General features: G+C 43.9%; 1 protein-coding gene across 4 annotated transcripts in view; it reads right to left on the bottom strand.

Annotated features, from left to right (window-relative positions):
* LOC137438503 (carnitine O-acetyltransferase) overlaps window positions 1-23,151 on the bottom strand; it is a 152,207-nt gene that overhangs the window by 11,300 nt on the left and 117,756 nt on the right. For all 4 annotated transcript variants that reach the window (XM_068133594.2, XM_068133596.2, XM_078766931.1 and 1 more), the window contains exons 8-9: window positions 18,134-18,312; window positions 910-1,010 (exon numbers count right to left, since the gene is read on the bottom strand). In XM_068133594.2, coding sequence (XP_067989695.1) covers window positions 910-1,010; window positions 18,134-18,312 — 280 coding nt within the window. The remainder of the gene's footprint in view (window positions 1-909; window positions 1,011-18,133; window positions 18,313-23,151) is intronic.

Genomic DNA, 23,151 nt, shown 5'->3' with positions numbered 1-23,151 from the left:
AGAGAAACTTCAAAATAGCTTTTATAAGTGTAGATTGAGGAAATATGGAACATCCTTGACCGAGAAAGGACACAAGGACAAATGTGCTACGGGTAAGACAAAGAGGACAGAAGCATCGACACAGAAGAGGAAAAGCGTGGAGGAATTTAAAAAATGAAAAGCATTCCATGAAATGAATGAAAAACGTGCATTGGGAAAAGAAAAGCAAGGAAAGAGGTGAGTTCAAAGGTGAGACAAGGAGTAACAGGAATAAAGACACCAAGAATGCATTCTGACACATTCCTGGGAACGATGCCAGAAAGACGCTTTTCCTCCCCAGATTATTGAACATTCCTGAAGCTCTTGTTTACCTGGTCTGTATCGCTGCCGCAGGTGAACCTCCTAGCTATGCAACCTGGGCTACGACCCCCTACCGCTCTGCTCTGTCCTTCGTATACCTTTACCCCAGTGCCCTTATTTAACCTCAAGATCACACACACAACTAGAGCTGCAGTCGGTAGAGCGCACACCTACCTCCGCCAGGTTGAACGGTTTACATCTTGTATCCCACCGATAGGTCGAATCTGGATCCGGACCTCAACCAAAATCGAATCGACTTCCTCTCGTCGTCGAACCAACTCTTCCACCTCGATTTGTCATAACTCCTCCATAACTTTCTGAGATATCATGCGAGGTTCCATTTTTGTCCCCATCACTCATCGGTGAAAAATCATTGAAACATTTTTTAGATCCGGATCTCCAGCAAAATCGAATCGATTCGTTCTCGTCGAAAACCCAACCACGGAACACCAAATTTCACCCGAATCCGCCGACAACATTTCGAGATACCCTGTTCACATACAAACACACACGGGTGAAAACATAACCACTGTTGACCCTCGGTGGTGCAGGTAAACAGTCAGTGCTCACCAGAAGTTGAAGGTGTGGTCAGCGATGCGCATGATGGGAAATCCCTCAGCCTGGGCCCTCTCGTAGACAAGGCCGCACGTACCATCCTCCCCTACAATGAACTTATACGCAGGAAGAGAAATAAGTCAAAGTGATCAATTGAAGGACAAATTACATCCTATGTTGTAGTATCAAACGTTCTCCAAATGGTATCTGCGGCTCCCTCCACTCCTGCCTGCCTGACTTCCTCCACTTTCATCAACAGTGTGCCATTCGAGGCGGTTTCCAGTCCTTATTTCAGAAGATAGCTTCCTTTAGGATCCAGGATCCAGGATCATGTCGTATTTGATTGCATATCGATCTGCCAATGATTTCAGTACTACCATGCACTTTAATTAATTCAATATTAAACAGTGCCATATTCATGTGATAGGCCGCAGCTGTATTTTTACTGATCAACTAAGATAATCAGAAAAAAACACAAAGAACCACTTCCGGTTCAGGGTTTTCTCCACGTGGAGGTTGAATTTGCACCTGCTCCTTCCACCTCACCTAAGCAATGTTTTCCGAACTGGATCTGTCGTGTTTTCCTGTTGTGTTTTTGTCCCTGTGATGCTGTAAGCGTTTTCATCCAGTTTTCCGTGTTAAATCGTACCTTGTTGTACTGTATTGGCAAATTCGTTTTCATGTTACTCAAGGCCTACTTCTAGGATAGTCGGCGTACAAATAGTCTCCGTTTGACGTCATGTTCCTCGTTCCACTTATTTTACCCCAAGTATTGTCCTTCCCCCTCCCTCACAAAAAACTTTCATTTTCACTCCAAAACATGATCTCAATCTTCCTGTATTTCCTTCTGTCTGTATTCCCTGTATTTCCTTCTGCCTGTATTTCCTTCTGCCTGTATTCCCTGTATTTCCTTCTGCCTGTATTCCCTGTATTTCCTTCTGCCTGTATTTCCTTCTGCCTGTATTCCCTGTATTTCCTTCTGCCTGTATTCCCTGTATTTCCTTCTGCCTGTATTCCCTGTATTTCCTTCTGCCTGTATTCCCTGTATTTCCTTCTGCCTGTATTCCCTGTATTTCCTTCTGCCTGTATTCCCTGTATTTCCTTCTGCCTGTATTCCCTGTATTTCCTTCTGTCTGTATTCCCTGTATTTCCTTCTGCCTGTATTCCCTGTATTTCCTTCTGTCTGTATTCCCTGTATTTCCTTCTGCCTGTATTCCCTGTATTTCCTTCTGCCTGTATTTCCTTCTGCCTGTATTCCCTGTATTTCCTTCTGCCTGTATTCCCTGTATTTCCTTCTGCCTGTATTCCCTGTATTTCCTTCTGCCTGTATTCCCTGTATTTCCTTCTGTTTGTATTCCCTGTATTTCCTTCTGTCTGTATTCCCTGTATTTCCTTCTGTCTGTATTCCCTGTATTTCCTTCTGTCTGTATTTCCTGTATTTCCTTCTGCCTGTATTCCCTGTATTTCCTGTATTTCCTTCTGCCTGTATTCCCTGTATTTCCTGTATTTCCTTCTGCCTGTATTCCCTGTATTCCCTGTATTTCCTGTATTTCCTTCTGCCTGTATTCCCTGTATTTCCTTCTGCCTGTATTCCCTGTATTTCCTTCTGTCTGTATTCCCTGTATTTCCTTCTGTCTGTATTTCCTGTATTTCCTTCTGCCTGTATTCCCTGTATTTCCTTCTGTCTGTATTCCCTGTATTTCCTTCTGTCTGTATTTCCTGTATTTCCTTCTGCCTGTATTCCCTGTATTTCCTTCTGCCTGTATTCCCTGTATTCCCTGTATTTCATTCTGCCTGTATTCCCTGTATTTCCTTCTGTCTGTATTCCCTGTATTTCCTTCTGTCTGTATTCCCTGTATTTCCTTCTGCCTGTATTCCCTGTATTTCCTTCTGCCTGTATTCCCTGTATTTCCTTCTGCCTGTATTCCCTGTATTTCCTTCTGCCTGTATTCCCTGTATTTCCTTCTGTCTGTATTCCCTGTATTTCCTTCTGCCTGTATTTCCTGTATTTCCTTCTGTCTGTATTCCCTGTATTTCCTTCTGCCTGTATTCCCTGTATTTCCTTCTGTCTGTATTTCCTGTATTTCCTTCTGCCTGTATTCCCTGTATTTCCTTCTGTCTGTATTTCCTGTATTTCCTTCTGCCTGTATTCCCTGTATTTCCTTCTGCCTGTATTCCCTGTATTTCCTTCTGTCTGTATTTCCTGTATTTCCTTCTGCCTGTATTCCCTGTATTTCCTTCTGTCTGTATTCCCTGTATTTCCTTCTGCCTGTATTCCCTGTATTTCCTTCTGTCTGTATTCCCTGTATTTCCTTCTGTCTGTATTTCCTGTATTTCCTTCTGCCTGTATTCCCTGTATTTCCTTCTGTCTGTATTCCCTGTATTTCCTTCTGTCTGTATTTCCTGTATTTCCTTCTGCCTGTATTCCCTGTATTTCCTTCTGCCTGTATTCCCTGTATTTCCTGTATTTCCTTCTGCCTGTATTCCCTGTATTTCCTTCTGCCTGTATTCCCTGTATTTCCTTCTGTCTGTATTCCCTGTATTTCCTTCTGTCTGTATTTCCTGTATTTCCTTCTGCCTGTATTCCCTGTATTTCCTTCTGTCTGTATTCCCTGTATTTCCTTCTGTCTGTATTTCCTGTATTTCCCTCTGCCTGTATTCCCTGTATTTCCTTCTGCCTGTATTCCCTGTATTCCCTGTATTTCATTCTGCCTGTATTCCCTGTATTTCCTTCTGTCTGTATTCCCTGTATTTCCTTCTGTCTGTATTTCCTGTATTTCCTTCTGTCTGTATTCCCTGTATTTCCTTCTGTCTGTATTCCCTGTATTTCCTTCTGTCTGTATTTCCTGTATTTCCTTCTGCCTGTATTCCCTGTATTTCCTTCTGTCTGTATTCCCTGTATTTCCTTCTGTCTGTATTTCCTGTATTTCCTTCTGCCTGTATTCCCTGTATTTCCTTCTGTCTGTATTCCCTGTATTTCCTTCTGTCTGTATTTCCTGTATTTCCTTCTGCCTGTATTCCCTGTATTTCCTTCTGCCTGTATTCCCTGTATTTCCTGTATTTCCTTCTGCCTGTATTCCCTGTATTTCCTTCTGCCTGTATTCCCTGTATTTCCTTCTGTCTGTATTCCCTGTATTTCCTTCTGTCTGTATTTCCTGTATTTCCTTCTGCCTGTATTCCCTGTATTTCCTTCTGTCTGTATTCCCTGTATTTCCTTCTGTCTGTATTTCCTGTATTTCCTTCTGCCTGTATTCCCTGTATTTCCTTCTGCCTGTATTCCCTGTATTCCCTGTATTTCATTCTGCCTGTATTCCCTGTATTTCCTTCTGTCTGTATTCCCTGTATTTCCTTCTGTCTGTATTCCCTGTATTTCCTTCTGCCTGTATTCCCTGTATTTCCTTCTGCCTGTATTCCCTGTATTTCCTTCTGCCTGTATTCCCTGTATTTCCTTCTGCCTGTATTCCCTGTATTTCCTTCTGCCTGTATTCCCTGTATTTCCTGTATTTCCTTCTGTCTGTGTTCCCTGTATTCCCTGTATTTCCTTCTGTCTGTATTTCCTGTATTTCCTTCTGCCTGTATTCCCTGTATTTCCTTCTGCCTGTATTTCCTGTATTTCCTTCTGCCTGTATTCCCTGTATTCCCTGTATTTCCTTCTGTCTGTATTTCCTGTATTTCCTTCTGCCTGTATTCCCTGTATTTCCTTCTGTCTGTATTCCCTGTATTTCCTTCTGTCTGTATTTCCTGTATTTCCTTCTGCCTGTATTCCCTGTATTTCCTTCTGCCTGTATTCCCTGTATTCCCTGTATTTCCTTCTGCCTGTATTCCCTGTATTTCCTTCTGTCTGTATTCCCTGTATTTCCTTCTGTCTGTATTCCCTGTATTTCCTTCTGCCTGTATTCCCTGTATTTCCTTCTGCCTGTATTCCCTGTATTTCCTTCTGCCTGTATTCCCTGTATTTCCTTCTGCCTGTATTCCCTGTATTTCCTTCTGCCTGTATTCCCTGTATTTCCTTCTGCCTGTATTCCCTGTATTTCCTGTATTTCCTTCTGCCTGTATTCCCTGTATTTCCTTCTGCCTGTATTCCCTGTATTTCCTTCTGTCTGTATTCCCTGTATTTCCTTCTGTCTGTATTTCCTGTATTTCCTTCTGCCTGTATTCCCTGTATTTCCTTCTGTCTGTATTCCCTGTATTTCCTTCTGTCTGTATTTCCTGTATTTCCCTCTGCCTGTATTCCCTGTATTTCCTTCTGCCTGTATTCCCTGTATTCCCTGTATTTCATTCTGCCTGTATTCCCTGTATTTCCTTCTGTCTGTATTCCCTGTATTTCCTTCTGTCTGTATTTCCTGTATTTCCTTCTGTCTGTATTCCCTGTATTTCCTTCTGTCTGTATTCCCTGTATTTCCTTCTGTCTGTATTTCCTGTATTTCCTTCTGCCTGTATTCCCTGTATTTCCTTCTGTCTGTATTCCCTGTATTTCCTTCTGTCTGTATTTCCTGTATTTCCTTCTGCCTGTATTCCCTGTATTTCCTTCTGTCTGTATTCCCTGTATTTCCTTCTGTCTGTATTTCCTGTATTTCCTTCTGCCTGTATTCCCTGTATTTCCTTCTGCCTGTATTCCCTGTATTTCCTGTATTTCCTTCTGCCTGTATTCCCTGTATTTCCTTCTGCCTGTATTCCCTGTATTTCCTTCTGTCTGTATTCCCTGTATTTCCTTCTGTCTGTATTTCCTGTATTTCCTTCTGCCTGTATTCCCTGTATTTCCTTCTGTCTGTATTCCCTGTATTTCCTACTGTCTGTATTTCCTGTATTTCCTTCTGCCTGTATTCCCTGTATTTCCTTCTGCCTGTATTCCCTGTATTCCCTGTATTTCATTCTGCCTGTATTCCCTGTATTTCATTCTGCCTGTATTCCCTGTATTTCCTTCTGTCTGTATTCCCTGTATTTCCTTCTGTCTGTATTCCCTGTATTTCCTTCTGCCTGTATTCCCTGTATTTCCTTCTGCCTGTATTCCCTGTATTTCCTTCTGCCTGTATTCCCTGTATTTCCTTCTGCCTGTATTCCCTGTATTTCCTTCTGTCTGTATTCCCTGTATTTCCTTCTGCCTGTATTTCCTGTATTTCCTTCTGTCTGTATTCCCTGTATTTCCTTCTGTCTGTATTCCCTGTATTTCCTTCTGCCTGTATTCACTGTATTTCCTTCTGCCTGTATTCCCTGTATTTCCTTCTGTCTGTATTTCCTGTATTTCCTTCTGTCTGTATTTCCTGTATTTCCTTCTGCCTGTATTCACTGTATTTCCTTCTGCCTGTATTCACTGTATTTCCTTCTGCCTGTATTCCCTGTATTTCCTTCTGTCTGTATTTCCTGTATTTCCTTCTGCCTGTATTCCCTGTATTTCCTTCTGTCTGTATTCCCTGTATTTCCTTCTGTCTGTATTTCCTGTATTTCCTTCTGTCTGTATTCCCTGTATTTCCTTCTGTCTGTATTTCCTGTATTTCCTTCTGCCTGTATTCCCTGTATTTCCTTCTGTCTGTATTCCCTGTATTTCCTTCTGTCTGTATTTCCTGTATTTCCTTCTGCCTGTATTCCCTGTATTTCCTTCTGTCTGTATTCCCTGTATTTCCTTCTGTCTGTATTCCCTGTGTTTCCTTCTGTCTGTATTTCCTGTATTTCCTTCTGTCTGTATTCCCTGTATTTCCTTCTGCCTGTATTCCCTGTATTTCCTTCTGCCTGTATTTCCTGTATTTCCTTCTGCCTGTATTCCCTGTATTTCCTTCTGTCTGTATTCCCTGTATTTCCTTCTGCCTGTATTCCCTGTATTTCCTTCTGCCTGTATTCCCTGTATTTCATTCTGCCTGTATTTCCTGTATTTCCTTCTGCCTGTATTCCCTGTATTTCCTTCTGCCTGTATTCCCTGTATTTCATTCTGCCTGTATTTCCTGTATTTCCTTCTGCCTGTATTCCCTGTATTTCATTCTGCCTGTATTTCCTGTATTTCCTTCTGCCTGTATTCCCTGTATTTCATTCTGCCTGTATTTCCTGTATTTCCTTCTGCCTGTATTCCATGTATTTCATTCTGCCTGTATTCCCTGTATTTCCTTCTGCCTGTATTCCCTGTATTTCCTTCTGTCTGTATTCCCTGTATTTCCTTCTGCCTGTATTCCCTATATTTCCTTCTGCCTGTATTCCCTGTATTTCATTCTGCCTGTATTTCCTGTATTTCCTTCTGCCTGTATTCCCTGTATTTCCTTCTGCCTGTATTCCCTGTATTTCATTCTGCCTGTATTTCCTGTATTTCCTTCTGCCTGTATTCCCTGTATTTCCTTCTGTCTGTATTCCCTGTATTTCCTTCTGCCTGTATTCCCTGTATTTCCTTCTGCCTGTATTCCCTGTATTTCATTCTGCCTGTATTTCCTGTATTTCCTTCTGCCTGCATTCCCTGTATTTCATTCTGCCTGTATTTCCTGTATTTCCTTCTGCCTGTATTCCCTGTATTTCCTTCTGCCTGTATTCCCTGTATTTCCTTCTGTCTGTATTCCCTGTATTTCCTTCTGCCTGTATTCCCTGTATTTCCTTCTGTCTGTATTCCCTGTATTTCCTTCTGTCTGTATTCCCTGTATTTCCTTCTGCCTGTATTCCCTGTATTTCCTTCTGTCTGTATTCCCTGTATTTCCTTCTGCCTGTATTCCCTGTATTCCATTCTGCCTGTATTCCCTGTATTTCCTTCTGCCTGTATTCCCTGTATTTCCTTCTGCCTGTATTCCCTGTATTTCATTCTGCCTGTATTTCCTGTATTTCCTTCTGCCTGTATTCCCTGTATTTCCTTCTGCCTGTATTCCCTGTATTTCCTTCTGCCTGTATTCCCTGTATTTCCTTCTGCCTGTATTCCCTGTATTTCCTTCTGCCTGTATTCCCTGTATTTCCTTCTGCCTGTATTCCCTGTATTTCCTTCTGCCTGTGTTCCCTGTATTTCCTTCTGCCTGTATTCCCTGTATTCCCTGTATTTCCTTCTGCCTGTATTCCCTGTATTTCCTTCTGCCTGTATTCCCTGTATTTCCTTCTGTCTGTATTCCCTGTATTTCATTCTGCCTGTATTCCCTGTATTTCCTTCTGCCTGTATTCCCTGTATTTCATTCTGCCTGTATTTCCTGTATTTCCTTCTGCCTGTATTCCCTGTATTTCCTTCTGCCTGTATTCCCTGTATTTCCTTCTGCCTGTATTCCCTGTATTTCCTTCTGCCTGTATTCCCTGTATTTCCTTCTGTCTGTATTCCCTGTATTTCATTCTGCCTGTATTTCCTGTATTTCCTTCTGCCTGTATTCCCTGTATTTCATTCTGCCTGTATTCCCTGTATTTCCTTCTGCCTGTATTCCCTGTATTTCCTTCTGCCTGTATTCCCTGTATTTCCTTCTGCCTGTATTCCCTGTATTTCCTTCTGCCTGTATTCCCTGTATTTCCTTCTGCCTGTATTCCCTGTATTTCCTTCTGCCTGTATTCCCTGTATTTCCTTCTGCCTGTATTCCCTGTATTTCCTTCTGCCTGTATTTCATTCTGCCTGTATTCCCTGTATTTCATTCTGCCTGTATTCCCTGTATTTCCTTCTGCCTGTATTCCCTGTATTTCCTTCTGCCTGTATTCCCTGTATTTCCTTCTGCCTGTATTCCCTGTATTTCCTTCTGCCTGTATTCCCTGTATTTCCTTCTGCCTGTATTCCCTGTATTTCATTCTGCCTGTATTCCCTGTATTTCATTCTGCCTGTATTCCCTGTATTTCCTTCTGCCTGTATTCCCTGCATTTCCTTCTGCCTGTATTCCCTGCATTTCCTTCTGCCTGTATTCCCTGTATTTCATTCTGCCTGTATTCCCTGTATTTCCTTCTGCCTGTATTCCCTGTATTTCCTTCTGCCTGTATTCCCTGTATTTCATTCTGCCTGTATTCCCTGTATTTCCTTCTGCCTGTATTCCCTGTATTTCATTCTGCCTGTTTTCCCTGTATTTCATTCTGCCTGTATCCCCTGTATTTCATTCTGCCTGTATTCCCTGTATTTCCTTCTGCCTGTATTCCCTGTATTTCATTCTGCCTGTATTCCCTGTATTTCCTTCTGCCTGTATTCCCTGTATTTCCTTCTGCCTGTATTCCCTGTATTTCCTTCTGCCTGTATTCCCTGTATTTCCTTCTGCCTGTATTCCCTGTATTTCATTCTGCCTGTATTCCCTGTATTTCATTCTGCCTGTATTCCCTGTATTTCCTTCTGCCTGTATTCCCTGTATTTCCTTCTGCCTGTATTCCCTGTATTTCCTTCTGCCTGTATTACCTGTATTTCATTCTGCCTGTATTCCCTGTATTTCCTTCTGCCTGTATTCCCTGTATTTCATTCTGCCTGTATTTCCTTCTGCCTGTATTCACTGTATTTCCTTCTGCCTGTATTCCCTGTATTTCCTTCTGCCTGTATTCCCTGTATTTCCTTCTGCCTGTATTCCCTGTATTTCCTTCTGCCTGTATTCCCTGTATTTCATTCTGCCTGTATTCCCTGTATTTCCTTCTGCCTGTATTCCCTGTATTTCCTTCTGCCTGTATTCCCTGTATTTCATTCTGCCTGTATTCCCTGTATTTCATTCTTTATCCCTCCCTTTTCTCAATGTCTCCAGAATGAATCTTCAACGAATGAAACACTTCTTCCTTTCCCCTTTAAAAACTTTTAAAAACATTTTAAAATGCTTCACTTTCCTTTTTTCCCCATCATGAGTACCTGTGTTCTTCTTCATCACGGTCTATTCCTCTTCTTCTTCACAAGGAATTTTTTCCCAACACTGTCTCTCATCTAAGCGCTTGGTCGATCAACCATCCTCCTGCACCTACAACACCAATTTTCAACAAAAATTATTTCCACCCATCCCATGAGCTTTGTCTCCATTTGTCCAATTTGGGAATCTTGAGAAAACCAATTTACAGAGTTTATCTATGCACAACAATCAAATTCCTTTACATTCTTTCTTTAATGCTATCAAACCAGTCTGTGTCAGTACCATCCCCCACATCTCCTACAATCCTGGGTACTTATAACTCACCCCGATGTATCCCCATCTTCAGCATCCCTCCACTTCATGTCTCCTCTTTCTGCATCACCATCACCCCTCAAAGCTTCATGTTCCCTCTTTTCCCTTGTCCAGCACCCTCTCACATCCCCTCTGGCACCTGTGCCCAGACTACACCCTGCCAGCCCTACCCCCCTTCCTTCCCTTTCCCCCATCAATGTGCACCTTCACAGCTCTCTGCCCTGTTCCATCCCACCTTACCCCCTCATCCCGCACCTTCACATTCCACCCTAGTGCCGCACCCTCTCACGTTCCACCCTCGTCCTGCATCCTCTCACCTTACGCCCTCGTCCCTCACCCTCTCACATTCCACTCTCATCCCGCACCCTTCCACATTCTCCCCGCCCATCCTGCACACTCCCAGCCTCCCCCATCCCTCACCCTTCCAACATCTCCCCCATCCTCACACTGTCCCTTCCCCTGACCCTAACTGTGTGCACCTCAAACATCTGATGTCCGCTCCAACTGGAGACATGTCTCAATCCAGGCCGCTGCTGACAAACCAGATATCATCTGTTTAACGGAATCCTTCTTCACATAGGATGTTCCTTCCATAGGATGTGTCTTCCTGGCTATTATCTCCACTGATTTGATAGGTTCTGCCAGCGGAGTTGCACTTTATATCAAGAACTCAATTTCTCACCGTCTGTGTACTTGTTTTACACTCCCATCCGCCAGGAGTACCTTTGGCTGCGACTTCCCCTCTGCTCCCACCTCATGTTTCTCTGTGTGTGGTACCATCTTCCCAACGGTGATGACTCCATCTCTATCTCTCTCAGACAACATGGACAAACTTTTAATCACTCATCCCAACTCTCTTCATCATATGTGGTGATTTCAATTGTCTCCATGCTAATTATTTGGGTGTTGGTAACCCTATCACCAGCCATGGCACTTCAACAAAAGGGCTTCTGTGACTACAGGGGTCTAACTCAATCTGTAAACTTTCCAACCTGGATTTCTCCCATTGGAAAATCTGCCCTTCTGGACTTGGTGATGATAAATTCTACCACAAATGTTTCCTGCTCTTTCTCTGCTCCAATTGGATCATCTGATCACATGCTTGTGAAAGTTAACATCTCTCTTGCTATTATCAGAGAGCTGCCTCAATGGTGGCGAGTCTGGAAGTTCGTTCAGGCAAATTGGCAGGGACTACAAGCGGCCATCTCTCTTCAGGACTCGTCTCCCATATCTACTACCCCTGATGCTAACTTAGCCTTAGAATTCTTCCACAGAATCCTGCTCTCTCTCTATCTCTCCATGCACAGATTCATCCCATCTCATCTTCAATTGTCCTCCCCTTCTTCCTGCCCATGGTGGAATGACTGCTGTGGTGAGACAGTTGCTTTGAATTTAGTTTGAAACAACTTGCCTTCTCTTCCTGGAAAGCAACCCCAGGCGACGGCAATATCATATCAATCCATAATGCCCACAACAAGTGTGTGTCCACTCTCAGGAAAGCCAGAAAACAATATCTGTCCAACCTCCAGATTGAACTTTCAAACTTCCCTCCCTCCTCTAACAACCTGGTGGTACCCTGTTAAGTCTGTCTCCAGAGTATGCTTCCTTCTATCTTTTCTCTCACTTAAAATGGCATCTCAGCCGACTTCACTCATGAGAAGGCGGAATGCCTCAATTCTGTGCTTACGTCCACATATTGTGTCCCCAACCCCTCACTCTCGGTACCCATCCATTGCTGGTCATACTGCTCCTGGACTCTTGTGTATTTTACACCTGAAAAGTTGGAGAAGTTTCTTTCAACGCTCGACTCTGACTCTGCTACTGGACCGGATGGCTTCAGCTCACGTGTCCTAAAAACCTGCTCGACTGCTCTTGTACATCCTCTTTCTGCCATTTTCATCCTATCATTTACCCTCGGTCATCCTCCATCTGATTGGAAATTTGCATTAGATAAAAAGGTACAATAATATATCCCCTACCTTACAGACCTATCAGCGTACTTCCAATCATCAGCAACGTCATGGAATCCATCATTGCAGTTGTTCACAAATTCTTCCTTTTCTTCAAAGGTCTCATCTCAGATTATCAATTTGATTTTAGAACAAGTCACTCCACCTTGGACGTGCTGCTTCTCCTCAACCAACAATGGATGGAGGCACTCAGATGAGGTTCTCTCGTGTTCTCTCTCATTCTTTCTTTATATATATATATATTGTTGCGGATTTGAGAATCCTGTAATTGTTGTAAATATCACCCTGTGTAAATGTAGTAATTCTTGTAAATAACTCAGCTTTGTGTGTAAAGGTCAAAGGTCGTCCCCCTAGTTAATCCATCGCAAGCACGTAGGCCACCATATACCCTTCTAAATAGTTATTTCGTATTCTATGTAGTTTAAGGCTCTGTGTCCACTAGATTGACACTACGTTGCATTAACAAATAAGGATAGCTCCCCTTCAATAACTCCATACCCCAGCAAACTCTCTATCTCTCTGCAAAGCAGCTCGACAAGCGTGGGGTGCGCGCCCTCTCAACTGGCCTTGGTTTGAAAGCTGCGTTCGCCGCCATTTTGAACATGTGCTCCGTGCTCTGTATTGGACAAGAAGGCGGGGTCGCCGAGAAGAGGCGTGACCGTGGCTCGCCACAAGGGCGGAGCTGTTCAGCTCCGTTACCAAATAAGGCTACAAACAGAGCACGGGGGCAGGACACAAACGGCCGAGGGCGTGTCACGGCCCCGCTTAATATATGCGTTCGAGGGTCGCACAAAAAGAGATGGGAGGAGACGAGCCGTTGAGACCAGCAGAGGCGAAGAGTGCGCAGCAAAAGAAGGTTGCCTGACGCGAGAGATCGTGCCTTGCCTGAGAGAGGAAATACCATAATTACTGACAGAGAGAGAGAGGGTCGTGGCGTCGACGCGGAAATATCTGTTCCAGCGGTTGTCGGGTTCGCTCCAAACCAACGGCGTGAGGTCGGAACGGAACCTCGACGGCTGAACGAGCCGAACCGGCCGCCTTTGCCAGCTGAACGGACCTTCTCCTGCCATTCCTGTCATCATCCCCGTGTGAGTCTGTCTTTGTTTGTTCTGTCCTGGGTATAAGTAAGACTGTATAGATAAGGCTGCCCTGTGTTCTTTTTACATCCTTCTACCTTTGTACAGCTTTGATCTTTCTTTTCCTCTGGTGGTTGTTATAATAAATGTGTGCTCTTTCTCCGAGCTTTGGTTTCATCTTCATCCAGTTGCTTTAGTCTTTTCTTTCCATTGGTCTACGTGGCAAGATTAAAACCGCTATAATCGGGTTAGTCATTGTTAACGGCCTGGGTCGTGACTCGCTTCGCTCGGCGTGTCCATTACCATCGCGACTCGTGTGGGGCTGTCTCCTCGCTGGTTGGGAAGTCACGGTAAGCAGGTATTCGGGGGGTCTTTTTTGGGGTCTCTGGCCCGATTACCCTGGTCGTGACTGACCACCAGTGACGTCACAGACCCCCAGGATCGGCGACGGCCAGTATAACGGACAAGGGGTTAATGCCCTTGCTAACGGGAGAGCCGTCGTCCCAGATCTGTAACAATATATATATATATATCCCCTGCTTTCGATACAGTCTGGAATCCCGCTTTGCTCTACAAACTGTCTGCCTATGGAATCCAAGGGCAACTCCACTATTGGATTACTGACTTCCCCCAATGTCGTAGCCAACGTGTGGCTGTCAGATGCCATCCAGATGCCATCTGAGCATCCTCCATCATCCAAAGTGCTTTATTGGCACATCTGAACTCCTATCCACTGATAAGGCCTTCATCCAGAGCTTGATAGAGTACTGCTCTCCCCTCTGGGCTGGCTCCCTGGCTCACATCTTGCTCAGCTTGGCACTTCAAGATCATTGGAATCTCCCACAATGCAGCTGAGCCTATGGGCCTATAAGTTCACCATTGCAGACAGGTCGGTGGTCTCTCTGCCTTCCACTGCCTCCTTTCTGGTCTTGCACCCTCTGCTCTTTCCGTTTTGTTGTCTTCCCAACCCCCCCCCCTCCCCCCTCCCCAGGTTTCTGCACACAATCCACCATCAACCCCCCTTCTGGTGAAACTACCGTAATTCAGGATCACTAGTCACCTCCACTCATTTGCTCCTCATTTTCCCTGCCTATGAAATCAACTTCCACATCCTCTTCAATCTCATTCTTCACTCCTGGTCTTCAAACAGCTGCTCATCACCATCTCAGATCGTCCTCAATCCAAAACAATTATTTTTCGACCCTCATTGACCCCCACTCCCCACCTCAACCCCAAACCCAAACACTCCTCCTTCCAAATTTCCAGTTTTCCGTCACTGGAGTTTCTGTTTTTGTCTGTCACGTCCTGATCTGTTCAGTGTACGAGCTCTTCCCCGAGCCTCGACTATGTATACAAGACATTTCTTTATGGTTTGTCTATCCATGCAAATCAGCCCTTCCAGCTGTTTGGAAACAGGACCTACACCAAGGTGGGTTGACTCAACCACCAGGGGGTCCTTCTGAGGTCGGTAAAATGAGTATCCGCTCTGGGAAATAAGCCATTCGAGTATCCTGTGTCGGAGTGATGACCCGTCCAGGATTGTGCCTCCTGGCCAATGAAACTGCCGCTGCAACCCCCTGCACCTCATGGCACGAAAGAAATGGCTTAATCCCATACACAAGTACACCTGCTTACGACGGGAGCGGCAGGGGGAGTCATGTTATTGTCCTTATTATTATTGCCAATTATTATTACTATTAATTATGTTCGATCAGGTCATTGAAAGGATCAGATCATGCATGACATTACAATATGTTAGATCAGGTCATGCATGACATTAAAACATGTTATATCAGGTCATTGAAAGGATCAGATCATGCATGACATTACAACATGTTAGATCAGGTCATGCATGACATTAAAACATGTTCGATCAGGTCAATGAAAGGATCAGATCATGCATGACATTAAAACATGTTAGATCATGTCATTGAAAGGATCAGATCATGCATGACATTACAGCATGTTAGATCAAGTCATTGAAAGGATCACATCATGCACGACATTACAACATGTTAGATCAGGTCATTGAAAGGACCAGATCATGCATGATATTACAACATGTTAGATCAGGTCAATGAAAGGATCAGGTCATGCATGACATTACAACATGTTAGATCAGGTTGTTGAAAGGACCAGATCATGCCTGATATTACAACATGTTAGATCAGGTCATTGAAAGGACCAGATCATGCATGATATTACAACATGTTAGATCAGGTCATTGAAAGGATCACATCATGCACGACATTACAACATGTTAGATCAGGTCATTGAAAGGACCAGATCATGCATGATATTACAACATGTTAGATCAGGTCAATGAAAGGATCAGGTCATGCATGACATTACAACATGTTAGATCAGGTTGTTGAAAGGACCAGATCATGCATGATATTACAACATGTTAGATCAGGTCAATGAAAGGATCAGGTCATGCATGACATTACAACATGTTAGATCAGGTTGTTGAAAGGATCAGATCATGCATGACATTACAACATGTTAGATCAGGTCAATGAAAGGATCACACCAAGCCTCACCATTCTAAATTCCCGAAAGTAATATTTACTTCCGTGAAGTCCATGGCAACGGCAGTAAGGGTCGTGTTATTAACCCATGTGTGTTATATAGACAGCAGTAGATCTACAATCAGGAGCGATAGTCGACGTGATAAGCATTGACTAATGTCCGAGTTTGTCCAAATTTATTTCAGTTCTTTGTCAAACTATTATCGACCATTTAAAGAGGTAATAAAACGTGTTTGTGGTTTATAATATTTTTACTTCCTGTAGAAGCCGTTGCTGCCATGGAAACGCCATTATAACTATAACCTATTTGTACACGTTTCACTGCAGGAAAAAACACCTTGGGGAAGTGGGACATTATTAGTATTAATATTGTTTTGTAATAACATTAATAAAATGTGATTATCGTGGATTTTGTTATTAAAAGTGTCTTTGGAAAACACCACGATAAATCTTCTTCTTTGGAAAAACGCCACGATAAAGCTAACTTAACATGGATATACACCTTAACATGCAACCCCATTGACAACAATGGTGGGGAAAACCCGCTCGGGGGGGAAAACCCCCCTTGGGGAGGAGGAAAATGAATGTGCTACAACCTTCATTGTATAACCCTTAGTCATCCTGTCAAGTTTGGTTGAGATTGGATAAGTAACGATGGAATGTATCGCGATATGTAACGATGGAATGTATCACGATATGTAACGATGAAATGTATCGTGATATGTAACGATAGAATGTATTGCGATATGTAACGATGGAATGTATCGCGATATGTAATGATGGAATGTATCGCGATATACAACGATAGAATGTATCACGATATGTAACGATGAAATGTATCGTGATATGTAACGATGGAATGTATCGCGATATGTAATGATGGAATGTATCACGATATGTAACGATGGAATGTATAACGATATGTAATGATGGAATGTATCGCAATATGTAACGATGGAATGTATTGCGATATGTAACAATGGAATGTATCGCGATATGTAACGATGGAATGTATCACGATATGTAACGATGGAATGTATTACGATATGTAATGATGGAATGTATCGCAATATGTAACGATGGAATGTATTGCGATATGTAACAATGGAATGTATCGCGATATGTAACGATGGAATGTATCACGATATGTAACGATGGAATGTATTGCGATATGTAACGATGGATTGTATTGCGATATGTAACAATGGAATTTATCGCGATATGTAACAATGGAATGTATCATGATATGTAACTATGGAATGTATCGCGATATGTAACGATGGAATGTATCGCGATATGTAACGATGGAATGTATCATGATATGTAACGATGAAATGTATCGTGATATGTAACGATGGAATGTATCGCGATATGTAATGATGGAATGTATCACGATATGTAACGATGGAATGTATTACGATATGTAATGATGGAATGTATCGCGATATGTAACGATGGAATGTATTGCGATATGTAACAATGGAATGTATCGCGATATGTAACGATGGAATGTGTCACGATATGTAACGATGGAATGTATCGCGATATGTAACGATGGAATGTATTGCGATATGTAACAATGGAATTTATCGCGATATGTAACGATGGAATGTATCATGATATGTAACGATGGAATGTATCGCGATATGCAACGATGGAATGTATCACGATATGTAACGATGGAATGCATTGCGATATGTAACGATGGAATGTATCGCGATATGTAACGATGGAATGTATCGCGATATGTAACAATGGAATGTATCGCGATATGTAACAATGGAATGTATCGCAATAAGTAATGATGGAATGTATCACGATATGTAACAATGGAAAGTGTTGCGATATGTAACGATGGAATGTATCACGTTATGTAACGATGGAATGTATCGTGATATGCAACGAAGGAATTTATCGCGATGCAGAACAGGTACACCACTACGATGCAAGAACATCTTGGAAGGCAAAGTGGTCTTTGAGAATCTTCATTGGCAAAAAGCACGTTCTTTTTTCAGACCGCTGTTTGACCTTGACCTTAAACCCGGAGGTGTATGATGTAAATTGACTGTAAATGCTCCTTACTCTAGGTGATCTAGAGAGGGCAATTTCATGCTAATCTGAAAGACCTGAGTCGAGTTTGGTGAAAACTGTTAAAATGTCTATAATTGGGTCATGACCTTAAAATTAGGTGAAGGTCAAAAATTATGTCAACCCCACGTACTTTGTATTCCCATTGTTGATGCAAAATTTAATTCCGAAAGTCCCAGCCAGCTCCGCAATACAGGTCAGAAATAAAAAGAGGATCAAACCTAAATGGTGGTTCAGTACTCCGAGGGGTGTAAGAAACTCTTGGGCACAATTAAAAATTGGGGGAAACAAGTGTACAAACAAACCCTACAACAGGTATAAGCCTCCCCCTGTCCAATAGAGGGAGCTTTGATAAAAACGACAGTTAACGGTGACCCATCAGATCAGATCAAAGCATAGATCATGTCCCTTTAATGAAATAATTGTCCCTTAGCATGAATACTATTATGTGTACGGAGCAGGGTCCTGCGGTGCCAGGTGTTCACCCCTGCGCTCCGGCTCATAAAGGGCACCCCAATCACCTGGAGGGTTTTGTCAAACCAGCGGTTCCCCGCGTTGGCTCGGCTGTCTCCACCATGCAGGATCTGTGCGGCTGCGTGACTCATGGCTAGCTCGGAGGGTGGTCGAGTGGATGGAGCGTCCAAACATACAGCAAACATGCCCTGTTGGATGATGCGTGCGGATTCCTTGTTCAGCTTGTCTAAGGAAGAGAATGAAAATGTGGAATGAAGGAGAGCAGCATGGACGTTATGGATAAGAGCGGATGTACAGGGCAGGTGAGGAATCCAATGCAAGATATAGGCAGTGTTGTTAAAAAGGTGAATCCATATGATATACAGCTGTACAAAACAACAACAGGCATTTTAAGGCCATTTTCCCTGCTGGAGCGGGGGTTAGCCTCGCGGTCCCCTTGACAATCTTCTCCATTTTGCCCTATTTTCTGCATCTCCCCTTGTTAACCACCTTGCCCGCATTTCTTCTTCGAACATCTTTAGCCAAGTCTTTCTCGGTCTTCCCCATCCTCTACTTCCTTCTACATTCATTTCCATCACTCTTCTCAACCAGTCACTTTCATCCTTCCTCAACACATGACCAAACCATCTCAAACTGTTTCTCTTCACAGCATCAATCACAGGCTCTATTCCCATCATCTTTCGCAATTCATCATTTGTCTTCCTCTCTCTCTCAGCGACACTCCGCACACCCACCGAACCATTTGCATTTCCACCCTTTCCAGCCTTCGTTGCTGCTCTACGTTCATTACCCATGTTTCGCTCCCATAAATCATAACACTTCTCACACATGCAGCATACACCTTTCCCTTCAGCTTCAACGACACTCCCCTCCTCATCAGCACGCCACTCAGTTCCCGAAACCTCTTCCATGCACATCTCACTCCAGCAACCATTGCCAAGTCTGATCCACCTTCTCCATTCAGCATGTCTCCTCGGTAACAAAATGTTTTCACACCTTCCAGCTTCCCGCCATCTCCAAGATCCAACTCAACATTTCCTCCATCTGCAACTCCCTCTGTGCACACTTTACACTTGAATGAAGCTGCCACACTGGTTAATGACCCTCTCAGACCACTACATTTTTGATTAACCCACTCAGCGCACATTGTACATTGAATGCAATTCACTCCGGCACCCTTCATGCACACAGCACACGCCTACTTCCGAGTTCTTTCCACCTCACCACATGCTTTACCACTTGCCATCACCTTCGTTTTTCCGATATTCACCTTCAGACCTTTTGTCTCCATACATTCCTTCCACTTGTTCATCTTCTCCTTCAGTCCATCCATACTTTCTGCAATCAACACCAGATCATCTGCATTCAACAACTCCCACGGTAAACCCTCCTTTACGTTCCGAGCCAGCACCTCCATCACAGCTACAAATAGTAGTCGACTTAGTACAGACCCCTGATGCACTCCCACCTTCACCTCAAACTCCCCACTGTTCCCGTCCTTCGTCCTTACAGCTGTGCACACTCTTTTGTACATTGCCGTCACCACTCTGATCAACCATTCCTCCACTCCAAACTTCCTCAATGCCCATGTCACTACTTCACATGGAACCCTATCGAATGCTTTCTCCAGATCAACAAACCCAAGAAACAACTTCTTCCTCTTCTCCATGTACTTGTCCTGTAACTGCCTCACAATAAAAAGCACGTATGTCGTTCCTCTTCCTGGCATAAATCCAAACTGCATTTCGTCAATCTTCACTTTCTTCCTTATCCTCCTCTCCAACACCCTTTCCAATACCTTCATTCCATGCTCCAATAACTTTATCGCTCGGTACGAGCCACAGTTCAGGGGGTCACCTTTCCCCTTGTATAGAGGGACGAGGGTACTCAGGTCCCAAATCCACTAGAATGCGGCCTTCTTTCACCACCAGATTGCAGATCTCTGTCATTCTCTTCACACCCCAATTTCCCGCTGCCTTCAACATATCTCCCACAACTCCCATCGGCCCTCCCGCTTTTCTACTCTTCATTGCTTTTATCACTTCCTCAACTTCCTTCTCGGTTATCTTCTCTGCCGGTCCTAAAACTGGGTTCCTCTCCATGTTGCCATCCCATTCATTCTCTGTATTCAACAGCATTTCCATATATCTCTTCCATCTTCCTTTAATTCCATCTGCGTCCACAACGATTTGTCCCACTTCATCCTTCAAGCAACTCACCCCCATCACATCACACCTCTCTTTCGCTATCTGCTTTGCAATCCTGAATACCGCTCTCTGACCCTCTTCCGAATCCAAGCGTTCTCCGAACATTTCCCTACATGCATCCTGCACTTTTGCTACCTCTTCCTTTTCAGCCTTCCTGGCTGCCTTATAACTTTCATGCTCTGCCTTTTCTGCCCCCCGTACCCTTCGCCTTCTGCCACTCCTTGAACTTCTTCCTCTTCAAGTCAATCTTCTTTCCAACTTCATCATCCCACCACCATGTTTCCGAGTGCCTCGGTGGTCCTTTTGTCCATCCACATACCTCACCAACGGCTCCCAACAGACTATCTTTCATTGACATCCAACCACTTTCAAGCTCAACCACATCATCCGCTACCATACTCGGCCTCTCTTTTATTGCCTCCCTCACTGTCACCTCTTTCAACCTCCACACCTTCATTCTCGGTTGGTACTTCACCCGCCGAGCTCTCCTCGCACATTTCACCCATATGTCGCAGACAACCAAGTGGTGCTGTGAAACAGCCTCCTCCCCCGGGATCACCTTTGTGTCCCGGAGGTGCCCCCTATCTCGCCTACACACCAGCAGGTAGTCAACGGTTGTCGTCGACCCACCTGACGTGTATGTAACAAGCTTATTATCCTCTTTCTGGAACTGAGTATTACAAATCAACAAATCAGCTCCATCAGCAAACTCCAAAATCAATTTACCCTCTCTATTTCTCACACCATATCCGTAACCCCCATGAACTCCCTCAAAACCGTCAATACTCCTTCCCACATGTCCATTTAGGTCTCCTCCTACCACAACAACTTCCTCATCTTTCATGTCTTCCATCAGCTTCTCTACCACACACCAGAACTTGTCCTTCTCTTCATCGCTCCGACCAACCTGCGGAGCATATCCCGAGATGACGTTCACCAAGAGCTTTCCAATCATCATTTTCACCATCATCAACCTATCACTCACTCTAGTCACACTCACCACACTGTCTACAAACTCCTCAGAAAACAGGACACCAACACCATTCATGCCCTCTGGGCACCCTTGCCACACAAACTTGTATTTCAAACAAGTTTATTTATATTTAAATAATAATTACTTATATTCATACAAACTTATATTATACAAACAAAACTTATATTTCAAACCACACCTTACCACACAAACTATATGAGATACAGGTATACGATAGGCATTTATATATTACGTACACAAAATGACAAAATTTTCATCTATCCTTTCCTTCACACATCTATATTCCCTCTCCAACTTTTATTTAAATCCGAGAGCCCCCTTACGTTTTTACACATGTCACCACCTAACCCCAGGTAAATATGTATTCTTGTGCATGTCGAAGTTTAATATTGTCGTGTTCACGGGCTGGTTAACACCACTCCTCAACGGATAGACCAAAACAGGCTTCATCTCCGAGGCCCCGTCTGAATGATGGCGATATTAACCTCGCTCGCGTGGGTTGAGAAGAATCACGAGGCACCTTATCTCTTTTAAACCAAACGGGTTTATTCTCGAACAAATAACAGCCAAGGAAAATAATTCAGGATTAACGATATCCAATGAGGTACACAATGGTAAAATAAATCCGATAAAAACAAGCGTTACGCCTAGGTCCCCCGTCGGTGAAGTGATGTGAGTTGACAAAGTGGAAGACGCAGAAAACATGCTATGATATGATATTTCGCTCACAAGGTTCAGACATACATGGAGGCGGCCATCTTGGATTTTGACGTGGCGACCCAATTTTCAATGGCGTTCTTCCTTATGCCTAGCTACACCTACACACCAGATTAGAAGTTGGTACTTCACTTATTTTTCAAGATATTTCGCTCACAAGGTTCAGACATATATATGGTGGCGGCCATCTTGTGTTTTGACGTGGCGACTCAATTTTCAATAGCGTTCTTCCTTATGCCGAGATACACCCACACACCAAATTAGACGTTGGTACTTCACTTATTTTTCAAGATATTCATCTCACAAGGTTCAGACATACATGGCGCCGGCCATCTTGGATTTTGACGTGGCGACCCAATTTTCAATAGCTTTCTTCCTTATGCCGAGATACACCCACACACCACATTAGAAGTTGGTACTTCGCTTATTTTTCAAGATATTCATCTCACAAGGTTCAGACATACATGGCATCAGACATACATGGCGGCGGCCATCTTGGATTTTGACGTGGGTTGCACCCACACACCAAATTCGAATGCGGTCCTTCGCTTATGCACGCACGCATGCCCGCACGCATGCACGCCCGCACGCACGGACGGACGGACGGACACACGGACGGAGGGGAAAACCATAGTCCCCCTTTCGCTCCGCTGTGCGACGGGGGACAACAAAGGCACCTCACTCCATTCACAGATGGGGAAGAAGGACAAAAACCAGGCAACTTATCTCTGGTGGCAGCGGAGGAGGGGAAGGATGTTCACGGAGCAGGTGATGAGGTGATGGGCAGGGTGATGAGGAGACAGTAGGACAACAAAGAAGTGTTGAGGAAACTAACAGGATGATCATCAGGCAAAGGGGAAAGACGTAAACAGCACCAGGGCCAAGGCAGGCAGCCAGGACGACCTCCTTAAAGCTCTCATAAACCTCTCAATGATCCTCAAAACTCCTCAGTTCCTCTCACAAACCCGAGCTTCTCAACACACTCGACCCACTCGATCCACGCTCCTCCCCCTTCTCCTCATAACTCTCGCAATCCCTGCCGGCCCTTAACAGCTCCTCCCCCATCTCCACATAACTCTCGCAATCCCTGCCGGCCCTTAACAGCTCCTCCCCCATCTCCACATAACTCTCGCAATCCCTGCCGCCC

The sequence above is a fragment of the Myxine glutinosa genome, chromosome 13 (assembly GCF_964187855.1).
Source record: "Myxine glutinosa chromosome 13, kmMyxGlut1.1, whole genome shotgun sequence".
Taxonomy (NCBI): Eukaryota; Metazoa; Chordata; class Myxini; order Myxiniformes; family Myxinidae; genus Myxine; species Myxine glutinosa.
This window is presented reverse-complemented; position numbering and strand designations above follow the sequence as displayed.